We start from the raw sequence: 13,177 nt of genomic DNA, 5'->3' as shown, positions 1-13,177 counted from the left end.
TTTTTCAAAATAAAATTTTAATAAAAATATTTGTATAGCAGTTCACAGTTGCAAAATATTTTCACAAATATGATTAGGTAATTTTAACAACCCAGTAACATTATACCATTATCATCCAAATTTCACAGCTGAAAAACGTGAGCACGGTGTGCTTGACTTCACAAGACTGTAAGAAGTAAGTGATGGGATAAGCAAAGCCAGTGGTCTGATTCTCAACCTTGGGAAAGTCACTCTTCAAACACAGTTCTAGAACCTTCTTTAAATTTTCTCCAGTTTCTCCGTATTCCAACAATCTAGCAATGCCCGCAATAAAACTGTGTTAGACAAAATAGTATTAAACCCCACAGGACGCCATAGCTAGTGAAGCGCCTAACTGTAATCGAAGCTATCTAGATTGGGGACTAGGCCACTTTAAAGTTCCCCTAATCTTTAAAATCAAAGAGTGTAGTTTTAGAGAATTTAGAATGTAAGGTTTTTCCTTTTCATTGAATTATTGGGTGACACTGGTTAACACAATTATACAGGTTTCAGGTGCACAGTTCCACAACACACCACCTGTACACTGTATTGAGGGTTCGCAAAAGGAGTGTGCTGCATAGCTGCTCAGACGTCTCATTTGGCCTTTGCTCCCCTTGAAGGATAACAGTAAGGAGATTTTGTTTGCATAGTGCCAGTTTGCAGTTCCAGAAGTTTATCCGCCCCCTCTCAGAAGGCTCAGCACTGCATAAACTTGTATTTTTAGTCAATGGATTTGCTACTCTCTAAGTGAAATTTTGAAAGCTGCCATGTCCTACCTAGGAGATGATAGATCTGCTGCATTATTCGGCTGAGGGTGTTGGAAACTGTAATTATGTTGTTATATTCACCCCCGTAGTGATTGTTTTTTAGAGAGAAACCTTGGTAAAGATGGTATTATATTATGTAAATATATATTTAAACAATAACAATGAAAATTTCAGAAGTGCAATAGCCCACAGGAGAGCTGGGCAGGTGTCCGTGAGAGGCCGCCCCCGAGCCTGCAGGTGTTTGCCTCAGGTCCCTGCCCTTAGGAAGTCAGAGGAAACCGACAAATGAAGGCAGAGTCCCCAGCAGCCAGAATTACCCTATGGGAACCTTGTAAAAAAGTACAGCTTTTTTAGACCTGATGAACTGCTGAATAGCATCTGCGTGTTAGGGGTGGGGGTGGAGTCGTGAGCGCCTTAGATTAATATTTCCAGGAATGTGTGCTAAAAATAGATTCTAGCAGGCTTAGTTTTCTATTTCCAATTTCCTTTCATTCAGAAAGTTGGCTTTACGTTCTTCACTTTCCTACACAACGGTTTCTTGATAATTTTGAAGCGGTGACAGAACTTTGAAGGCTGCCACAGTTGTTTTGTTTCATGAAAGAGCATAATGGAGGTACAAGTAAGGCGATGAGGCAGCAACTGTTTAGTAATTAAACCTAAGTTATGAAATGGTCGTAACAATGGAAAAGGTATTATGGGAAATATAGACCTGTTTATTTATACATACATTGATTAATCCTAGAACAATAAAATAAAATGCTCGGGCTTTTTACTGTAGACTCTGTCATTCCTGTGTAACATGTTAAAATACCTTAAAAGCAATTTTCTATTAAATCACACATTTTAAAAAACATATTGCATTGTAAAATTTGCCAGCTGTATTAAGAATATTCTTAAACTATCAAAAATAAAAACTGATATTTTGGGCAATTTTTTAAGTATCTTTTAAGAGCTACTTTTCTTACTTTTCACTGTTTTCTAAATTCTTATTGTACCTCTTTAAGCTATTTCTAACAGCAGTGGGAGTTATTTTTCTGGAGTCACATTTCTAATAATGTTTAAAATAATATTGTTTCTGAGGTTTTTCTCTTCATGTTCCAAAGAAAAACCATATAAAACTGTTTTTAAAACCCATCTTATTATTTGGGTGCCAAGTTAAGTGACACACATCTGCTGCTTCTTACTCACAGATAACAAAAATAAATCAAAGGAAGCATGCTTTTTTGTTTCAAGAACATTTGACTTTATGTGTTTCATTCATTTCACATCAGAAATATTACCACCAATAAACAGAACAATAATAAGAACCACAAAAACAAGTTTGGGTCTACTTTTAATTAGTATTAAAATTCAGGAAACTGATGAAAAAGCTCTTGGTGCTCCCAAGGCCAGGACAATCTCCTGAATGCTGGCTTCTTCAGCTCCTACCAATGAAGAACTAGCTTATGGTAACCTATTAACTTACATTTTAAAGGTATATTAATGATTTCAAAGCACTGGATAAGTACTTGTGTTTTAGGGGATGTGAAGAATTCCTTTCCTTTAGGTTTATTTAATCAAAGCTCAATTTTGCCTTTTGCAGCCATGACAAGGATTTTGTTATTTAGTATGCATCAATAAATAAACTTTTAATAATGTCAGTCAGCACATCCAAAAATAGCATGAGAATCAAAAGACAATAGTGTTTCCCATAATTGTTCCCAATAAATAATTTTGATAGAATTTTTGCTTAATTTCTGATGAAACAAATCTTATGAAGTGTAATTAGCTTTGCTGGAGTAAACTATGCAGAAATACCCAGTGAAAATAGCCAAACTATTTAAACTATATATTCCTGTCTCTTATAGTGATTATAACTCACCAAGATCATTTTTTGCTTATTTTTATAAATGATTAATTTACAAGAAAAAAAATTGAGTCAGTATAGATGGAAGGTTGTCCACTTTATTTAAAAAATAATTATTCTAACTCTAAAGCGGTTTTTTATTTTTTTAATGGGCATTTTAAAAAATCATTTTTGTTATGTATGTGTGTTAACTCATGCCAATGATGGCTTAGCTCGGCTGACTGAAGGGAAGCCAAGCCCTTGAACGTGTGTGTTGTGTTACATAGTGTTCTGTTGTGTTGTGCTGGGTTGCATTTATGATAAATTCCATTGCCTGTGACTCCTAAGTTGTTATCTGAAACCTTGTTTTAAGATATATATTTAAATATTTCTCCTGTATCAATCTAATCAGATTCTTATAATATGTGGGTTCTTATTTTTTCAACTCTGTATTTTGATAATCTTTTAAAGAAAAAAAATCCTAATAGAAATTCCCTGGAAATAATTTATAGGGCTAATGAATTTGTAGGTCTTTTTGACAGTTCTATATTACAGTCACATTAATATTCTTTCCTTTTTATAAGGCCTGAAGTAAATCCCATGACACTAGAAGAATTTAGATACTGATTATTTGCGATTGGTTCCTGGTGATTTGCTCCTAATAATTTCCAGTTGAATTTAATGAAAGTATGATTCCTGAAATGCTGCTTCATTAAATTTGCATCTTTTCCCCTTTAAGTGTGGTTTCGGTCATTTCACCCATTTTGTGGTATGTTTCCCTCCCCCTTAAAAAATAATGATTGAGAAAACAGAAACAATTAAAAATATCACGTTAGTTCTTCCTAGAACTCAAAAGAGTTTCTCTGAGTGAAATGATACAAGCTGTACTCCATCCGGATTTTATGATTTTTTTATTTGCAATTTGATGAGATTGTTTTTAAAAGATGGATGTTGAAAGGAGAAACAGGAAGATTTTAGGGTAAGTGAGGAAAAGTGAAGAAAGAATCTGTTGCATGTACAAGAGAAGCAAGGTCTTTAGTATTTTTACTGAAAAAAAGATGTAAAGCTTGATTAAGTTATACAGTGCAGCTTTCAGATTTAATTTAACTAAGATGGTGATTTGCAAATGAATATCTACATAGATCCTTTTTAAAAATCCAAATGCAAATGAGTACAACTGCAGTAAAATATATTTGCAAATGAATCCTGTTGCTTTATTCATTTATTGTGTAATTACTGCAATCCTTCCTACCTTGTTTTCAGTATTTTTTAATCATTAAGTCGGAAGCATGACAGCAGTGCCAGCCCTGGCATGATTCTCTTTGACTAAAACCTTGTAAATTAACACAATTAGCACAGCATCATCCTGCTAATTAACTTCCAGTGTCTGGTGCAATGGTTTTGCAAACAAGGAAGAGGGAGTCAGAAGGGAATCAACATGCCATTCTGTTACTAAACTCTGTGCTATGTTCAGTTTAGCTCAGTAAGTCAAAGCTGGCCATGTCAGAAGCCAGAATCAGGCAATGAAGAGCTAAAGGGTTTGGAGGGAGAAAGCAGAAGGGGATAGGAGCTGTCAGAATAGACAGAAGAGAGCTGATGCCACAGATGCTTCATTCAGACCAGGCCTCCTTCTTTTCAAGGAATCTCTGCCAGAGGGTACGAGACAGTTTGCAAAATTCACTTTGGGTAATACAAAGAAGATTAAGAGGGCCTGCTTAATATAGCTGCACCAGAATAGGAAGTGTTCCCAGGAAATAGAGATTAGAATGGGATGAGCCAGCATTGGGAAATAGAACAGGACTCCAGTGCTCTTCTATAACTAACTAGATGTGAGTCCTCGAGGGCACATTATAAAGCCCTCTGGGTACCAGTTCTCTAATCTGTCATTTCTAAAGTCTCTTTAAACTGTAGAATTCAAATGATTCTCTTGATTCCAACTGCTTAGTATTTTCTCTTAAATGAGAAAATGCTCTTGTTTTATAGTTTGCTACATAGTCATCTTGCTTCAATTAGTAATCCAATAGGTGATAGAATTACCCATAGCATTTCATAACCCAGTTGTACTATTTGAGTTTCTGCCACACACTGCTTCCCACAGAAATGTAGAATTAGAATCCAGATTCTCTTTCTCTATAATTATTTTAGCCTTTTACCTCTGTTTCCACCCTTCCCCTCTCTCTCTCTCCTCTCTTTTTCTCTCTCTGCTTCTCTCTCACTGTATGTATATTCTCTCCCCTTAGTAACTGAGAGGCTGTAGGCAGAGAGAAGGATTATAAGAGGAGTGAGAATACTAGCTTGAAGATGGACAGACAAGTGATGCTTGCTTTTTTTTTTTCAGGGACTCAACAACAGAACTGAGAGGCAGAAAGGAGCCAGTTGTAATTCATACCGAGTTGTAGGCTTTGTGCGATGAAAGCGGTGGAGCGCTGCCTGGGAGATTGCTTTGCTGCACTCCACGAAGCAGATTTGAAACTGTCGTGGACCACTTTAGATGAGAGTTGGATTATGGAATGACCTGCTATGTCTGTGTCATATTGTTCTGTGCAGGGAGCATTATACTGTGCTAACTAGGTGTTCAGTAACAAATAAGAGAGGTATCCTAGATGGGATCTGTCAGCTGTGTCTCGTTTTTATATTGGTTAAAATATAAAACAGAAACTGTGATGTAAAGAGACAGAATACCTAGATCTTGCACTTTGATACTATCACCTGCTAGGTATTTAAAATGTATGCATATTTTATTGCAGGAACCTATGGCTGAATTGTACCTTGACAGGAATGTGTGTGTACATATATATGTATTTCTGTGAGTGTGTAGCAAGTGACTTTATAGGCTTAACAGAAATAAGTTTACTTATAAGTTACAAACAAAAAAGAATTCTGCAGAGTTTTCATTTGAATTCAGTTTACTTTTATACAGAGCTGAAATTCAGTCCATTGTAAAGTATACATATTATAGAGATTATGACATATTATAAGCTGGGGAAATCTTTTATGATATTCATATTAGTGGAAAATAATAGGTTACCAAAGAAGTTGGTGGGGGGTGGGGCACTTCAGCAGTTCTGATGAGTATCTAAGTAATTTAACTATTTTCCCCCACATCCTTAGGCTTGAAGATGCAGTGGACGCCGGAGCATGCCCAGTGGCCAGAACAGCACTTTGACATCACTTCGACCACTCGGTCTCCTGCCCACAAAGTTGAAGCCTACAGAGGTCATTTGCAGCGCACCTATCAGTATGCCTGGGCGAATGATGACATATCTGCTCTGACTGCATCCAACCTTCTAAAAAAATATGCAGAGAAGTATTCTGGCATTTTGGAAGGCCCTGTGGACCGACCTGTGCTCAGCAACTACTCAGATGCACCGTCAGGACTAGTGAATGGTCGGAAAAATGACAGCGAAACCTGGCAGCCTTCCTTGAATTCAGAAGCTGTTTATCCCATGAACTGTGTTCCGGATGTTATCACTGCCAGCAAAGCTGGCGTCAGTTCAGCCCTCCCTCCAGCAGATGTCTCTGCAAGTATAGGGAGCTCTCCTGGGGTGGCCAGCAACCTGACAGAACCTAGTTATTCGAGTAGTACCTGTGGAAGCCACACTGTACCTAGTCTTCATGCAGGGCTCCCATCTCAGGAATATGCCCCAGGATACAACGGATCATATTTGCATTCTACGTATAGTAGCCAACCAGCACCTGCACTTCCTTCGCCTCATCCATCTCCTTTGCATAGCTCTGGGCTCCTGCAGCCCCCGCCACCACCTCCTCCACCACCAGCCCTGGTTGCAGGCTACAATGGGACTTCTAACCTCTCCAGTTACAGCTATCCCTCGGCTAGCTATCCTCCTCAGACTGCTGTGGGATCGGGGTACAGCCCTGGGGGTGCGCCTCCTCCTTCAGCATACCTGCCTTCAGGAATTCCTGCTCCGACCCCGCTGCCCCCAACCACAGTTCCTGGCTACACCTACCAAGGTCATGGTCTGACACCCATTGCCCCCTCAGCCCTGACAAACAGTTCGGCAAGTTCTCTAAAAAGAAAAGCTTTCTATATGGCAGGGCAAGGAGACATGGACTCCAGTTATGGAAATTACAGCTATGGCCAACAGAGATCTACACAGAGTCCTATGTACAGAATGCCCGACAACAGCATTTCAAACTCAAATCGGGGGAATGGCTTTGACAGAAGTGCTGAAACATCATCCTTAGCATTTAAGCCAACGAAGCAGCTAATGTCCTCTGAACAGCAAAGAAAATTCAGCAGCCAGTCCAGTAGGGCTCTGACCCCTCCTTCCTACAGTACTGCTAAAAATTCATTGGGATCAAGACCCAGCGAATCTTTTGGGAAGTACACGTCACCAGTAATGAGTGAGCATGGGGACGAGCATAGGCAACTCCTCTCTCACCCAATGCAAGGCCCTGGGCTCCGTGCAGCTACCTCATCCAACCACTCTGTGGACGAGCAACTGAAGAATACTGACACGCACCTCATTGACCTGGTTACCAATGAGATCATCACCCAAGGACCACCGGTAGACTGGAATGACATCGCTGGTCTTGACCTGGTGAAGGCTGTCATTAAAGAGGAGGTTTTATGGCCTGTGTTGAGGTCAGATGCATTCAGTGGACTGACGGCCTTACCTCGGAGCATCCTCTTCTTTGGACCTCGAGGAACAGGCAAAACATTATTGGGCAGATGCATTGCTAGTCAGCTGGGGGCCACCTTTTTCAAAATTGCCGGTTCTGGACTAGTTGCCAAGTGGTTAGGAGAAGCAGAGAAAATCATCCATGCCTCTTTCCTTGTGGCCAGATGTCGCCAGCCCTCGGTGATTTTTGTCAGTGACATTGACATGCTTCTGTCCTCTCAAGTGAGTGAGGAACACAGTCCAGTCAGTCGGATGAGAACCGAATTTCTGATGCAGCTGGACACTGTACTAACATCGGCTGAGGACCAAATCGTAGTAATTTGTGCCACCAGTAAACCAGAAGAAATAGATGAGTCTCTTCGGAGGTACTTCATGAAACGACTTTTAATCCCACTTCCTGACAGCACAGCGAGGCACCAGATAATAGTACAACTGCTCTCACAGCACAATTACTGTCTCAATGACAAGGAGTTTGCACTGCTCGTCCAGCGCACAGAAGGCTTTTCTGGACTAGACGTGGCTCATTTGTGTCAGGAAGCGGCAGTGGGCCCCCTCCATGCCATGCCAGCCACAGACCTTTCAGCCATTATGCCCAGCCAGTTAAGGCCCATTACATATCAAGACTTTGAAAATGCTTTCTGCAAGATTCAGCCTAGCATATCTCAAAAAGAGCTTGATATGTACGTTGAATGGAACAAAATGTTTGGTTGCAGTCAGTGACAACTTCTTTTAAAAAGTGTAATGAATGTTGGCACACGCACATAAAACCTGCTACATAGGGTATAGAGCCCCTTTCCAGTAGTGTTTAAATTGAAAAGGGTACTGGGGAAGACGATGATTAAGTTGCATCTTTAGAGTCAGGGTAGATTTGGAGGAAAAATGCATCAGATGAGAGCTTCTGATGTGAAAGCCCCAGATGACAGAAAGCATCTGTTGATGCTCAGTTCGGTTCAAGCTAGACAACACTCACCAAGGAGCAAGGTGCAAGTGTGTTGACTTCAGAAGGACATGAACCTCGTGTGTTGATTCCATTCTGCTGTTCTCGAGATTTAGTTGCTGTCAAGTGCCTGGAGTGGTGCTTTATTTTTTGTTTGCCTCACAATTACATTGGTGGCATGTGCTAATATAAAGAGCTTTAACTTCAAACATTATTGGACTAAAGAGATGAACGGTTGTGTTATGACAGAAAACCAGATTTTTGCCATTTTAAGAGCAACAGTATTCCTCAATCCTGTCTGTTCTGCAGTATTAAGCTAAGAACAGGTAAAACAGGGTAATGGTGATCTGGACCTTAATTTCTGCAGTTCATTTCTTTTAATGTTCTTGTCTGCAAAAACTCAGGAAAGTGATTGTGATTTGTACAGTACCTCAAAGGAATGTGTTGAAAGCACTATGTACTGCTGAGAGTAATGGGATAGGCTTCAATGTTACTTTATATTAAAATGTATGTTTACCTCAACAATTGGAAAATAGCAAGAAAACTTACTTTGAATGTATCCAGAAAAATAATTAAGCGTGATACAACTGAATATTTACAATTTAAAGTAGAAATGGAAGGATTTTTTTTTTTTAAGTTTCTTTTACTAATTATGGGGAATTAACCAGAGCAGAGTAATTCTTTATGTCAATAACTGCAAGAATTCTTCGTACATTGCTCCTTGGTAGTGAAAAGAAAATATTCTCAAAAGGTACACTGGTTAATGGAAAGCTACTTACTCAGTTTGTGTTAGTGTCTAGGACAGTCAGCCACAAAACCTGTTTAGTACCCTGAAAATGACAGTACCTGAAAACTAGGACTGTGTTGTACTGTACAGGTGGTGGTGGTGGTAGTGGTGGAGGTGGTTTGCAGGTTCTCTCTTAAAACTGCTGAGAATGGTGTCATTTTATTCACTAGTCTAGCTTCTAGGCTTGATGTGCTGTTTGATAGAATGCGGAAGACAGCAACCCAAACAAGCAAACAAGTAATGAATGAATACAACAAGCAATCAACCAACTTATATATATCCACAAAGAACGTCGACATCCCCTTTCCTTCTTTTTGACTCCTCTCTTATCAGTGCAGATTTGCTTCTCATTTTAAAATCTTCTGGGCTGTAGTGCTCCCACATTCATTTCTACCTCAGTTCTGTTCCATTTTTCTTGGAAAGTAAAGTAAGAAATTGCAGGTGGACACACACACACACGATAGCTTGCCAAACCAGTCACTTTGTTTTCTTCCATCTTTTCCCATAAATCCAGTTTCCAAATACATCCGTCTCCCTGCTTACACTTCCCCGATTCTCCCTCCCACCCCAAGAGCATATGTGGCGTTTTTCTGAATTTCTTATTCCTCTCCTCCCCAGGAAGTTGTTCTTTGTATCCTTTAATGCTTTATGTGCGACTTTTCCTTGGTAGCTGACTGGTGCTTGGCAACGCCTCTCAACACACTGTAGGCCGTAGCTTTCCAAAGCCACTGCCCGTACATAAACAGAACAGCCTGGCTTTTTGAATGTATTTTTCCTGTTTTTGTTTTTGTTTTTTTTCTTTTCTTTCTTTTTTCTTTTTTTCTTTTTAGTCAAGAGATGCAGTAATGAAACTGTTGCGAAAAGCACTGGCATTTTATGTATTCAAAAAGTGATGTACATTTTTTAAAATTTTAAATAAATGCAATGGGAAGCCCCAAGAAAATTCTTTCTGTTATTGTTTTTTTCTCTTCAAAAATTTTTACTGATTTCATCCATAATGTTAAATTCTCTGAAACACAACATAGAGAAAGCTAATGAGAATTTCATGATATTTCTGAAATTTTATGATGTTTGATCCATTACTCCTTGTTTTTATTTTTCGTGTTGCTAAAAACTGAGCAAATGAACCAGAATTTAATTCACCATGATACTCTATGAATTAAACTGTGCTCACATATAAATACTCCACATTAAAAAGCAGTGCCTTTCATTAAGGATACAAAAATAATACTTAAGTATATTCTCTGCTTTTCACAAGTGAAAAAATGCTACAATTGTGTTTTGGCTCTACCCTGCACACTCCTTATTGTAAGGAAATTCTAATATCCCCATTAACTTGTAGGTTCATATTGATCCCACTGACAAGTTTACTTTTGCACAGTACTGACCTATTTTCTGTCTTTCAGACATTACATTTCATTTCTGCCAACATACTGTGTTCACTTGAAAACAACCGGCAAGTTTTGATAAACTCTGTCTTATTTAGACAACTTTGGAAAATCCAATATTGATCCATATTTTTTTGTGGCTAGTAAGTAAGAGTTGCCAAATATATGACTGCACTATTTCACACTTGTTTATAAAACTTAAAGTCATCCATATTAGCTTTTAGCTTTAACTGACTTAAAAATTACTTTCAGATATCAGTGGTCAAAAATCCATGTATTTAGGCAGAAGCTGAATTCACGTGTGAATTTCATTTAGCCTCCTGAATTCTAGGATTTGATCTCTTAGGAAATGGACATGCTGAAGAAATGAAGATGTGTTAGGGGAGATAAGGTTGACCTTTGAGTAGATAGTGCTCTCCTGTGATTCTTTGATTCCACATGACAGCATTACGAGCTCTTCTATGGACTAGCCTAATAATGAGCTCTTTTCTGACCATCCCTTCTGGAGCTTGGGGTGGGGGTGGGAGGACCACATCCTCAGTAGTGAATGTGTGCAATCAGTGATAGTACAACTGAGTGATGTGGCTTCATACTCTCGGCCTTTCTTTTTGACTGCTAAGAATTTGGTGAAGGCTATTAATGAAGGTAAGGAGGTAATGAGCCAGTCTAAATCCCTTGCCGTCTGGCCGGGGGATTTGAGCCAGTCCACTTAACGACCCCTAATTCTCTTCTTCACAACTATAATAACATTCCCAACAGGGACAAAAAGGAAGTGAAGGAAACCACTACAGGAGGATCAATAGAAATTCAAGAGGTAGTTCATAATAATCTTATGTGTGACACAAATGAAAATACTCTATACTTCTGGTATGCTTCTCACCAAAATATTTAGAGCATTAGTGACAATATGGAAAACTTTGCTGACTGAGCTGATCAATGGAATGTGAAGGCAGTATACTTTAAGGCTATTTACTTTCACACAGAATGTTTATCTATTAGTCAGTTTGTATTCTACTCAAATGCAGATAGACGGGTATAATGTTTTCTTGTGCATTTGAAACCTATCAAGGAGAAAATAAACCATTCCACTAAACTACATAGGCCAAACACCATCTGGGCAAGTGATAAAAGCTATCCAAAGGCTATGCTATGTAAAATAGCAAGGTCAATTTACATGGGTTGCATAGTACTTGGCTATGCAGTTTTCAAAACACAACATCCCAAAAAAGTCCAAATTAATTTCTACAATAGGTCTTTGTAAATTTAAATATATTTGTGGGTTGGAAAACATGTTTTAGAGGCATTTAAATTTATTTCTCTGAAAATGTGTCCAACTCCAAGCAGAAAGATACTTGTATAATCCCATTCTTGTGTTTCTTAAGAATTGGGTATCATGATCAGTGAAACTGTATTTTGCAAAGTGAAAGGGACACAGTTTGTTGAACTATTGAGGCCACTAAAGTAAAGTTCTAATATATATATACATATATATATATATATATATATAAAGTTTGTGTGTGTGTGTGTGTGTGTGTGTGTGTGTGCTGTTTTCACTGCCTATTTGAGCTTTAAACTAACACCTATTTTACATTACTCAGAAAGGTTTACTTCCTTTCTTCACATGTGCAGATATACATGACCACTTTACAAATAGTGTTTTGGTGTGTTTTTTTTTTTTTAAGTGAAGCCTTGGTTTTTTGAATCATCTGCCGATTTTCATATGAAGCACATTAGCAAACATGGAGCTATTAGTATTTCAGAATTCAAAACCAGCTGTACTTGTGAATAACCAACACATGAACTGAAGCTCACACTCTGCTAAGACCTCTGGTTGACATTCGATTTTGAACCTGCCAGATGCATTTGTGTGAACCAGGGATACTGCATCTTTAATGAACAAGTCTCTCCTCTTTCCCTTGTTTTTAAATACAACACAAGCAGTGTAGCACTAGGCACTGCAATTGTCAAAGACAATTAGACTGAAAGCAGGAAAATTTCACCTCCCTGTCTCAGTGATATGTAGAATGTCGGCAGCATGGGTCAGCCTTGCCACAGAGTTGTGTGAGAATATATGAGTCAGTCTTATAGAATGTTAAATATTTATAAAATGGTTCTGTAGTACACCAAGGTTGGGAGCACATTCATTCCTTTTTTTTGTTTTGTGATAGAAAAAAAAAGTTTATTTCTAGGATTAAACTAAGTCTTTCTATCTCTTACCCACCATTTCTCTCACTGTGTGTGTGTGTGTGTGTGTGTGTGTGTGTGTGTGTTGTGTTTCCTTGTGGATTATATACAGTTGCTAGAGAATATTCATTTCTTTTTTTCTTTTTCTCATCTGACGTATATTCAGACATTGTTCTTTATAACCATTTCTACCTCATTGCTACATATTGTACATGTAGTATTTATTTGTTGTCTTTTTTTGAATGTCATGCATTTCGTAAGAAAAAGACTTGTCCTTGAACTTGAACAGTCTACCTCAGAAAGACTGTCTTTACACTGAACAGTATTAGCAACCTAAATGATAAGATGCATTAGCGAAGTGTGGCAGGGTAGATAATGCGAGAGTACTTGGGATACTGATGGACTTTTAATTGTACTCATAACACAAGACTGCTTAAAAAACTTAGAAGAAATTATGCACTGTGTAGTTCTTCATCAATGTTCCATTGGGGGGCATAATATTACAGAATACAGCTTTATTCTTATGCACCCATCTCTGAAAAATGTTTTAGTATTCTCAAGTATTTTATACTGGTAATCTGGCTACTTAAAACACACTAACTAAGACAACATTTTTATATTCTTCTGA

The 13,177-nt window shown here is 38.4% G+C and overlaps 1 protein-coding gene across 1 annotated transcript in view; it reads left to right on the top strand.

Moving 5' to 3' along the window:
- FIGN (fidgetin, microtubule severing factor) overlaps window positions 1–9,430 on the top strand; it is a 123,966-nt gene extending 114,536 nt beyond the window's left edge. Inside the window, exon 3 of the mRNA XM_090267721.1 lies at window positions 5,722–9,430. Within this exon, the coding sequence (XP_090123847.1) occupies window positions 5,722–7,973 (2,252 nt within the window). The 3' untranslated portion in view covers window positions 7,974–9,430. The remainder of the gene's footprint in view (window positions 1–5,721) is intronic.
- Window positions 9,431–13,177: the final 3,747 nt, after the last annotated feature.

Source organism: Furipterus horrens, unplaced genomic scaffold (assembly GCF_987537825.1).
Source record: "Furipterus horrens unplaced genomic scaffold, mFurHor1.1.pri manual_scaffold_1, whole genome shotgun sequence".
NCBI classification, from domain to species: Eukaryota; Metazoa; Chordata; class Mammalia; order Chiroptera; family Furipteridae; genus Furipterus; species Furipterus horrens.
The sequence above is the reverse complement of the archived record's forward strand: the minus strand, read 5'-3'. Positions and strand labels throughout refer to the sequence as shown.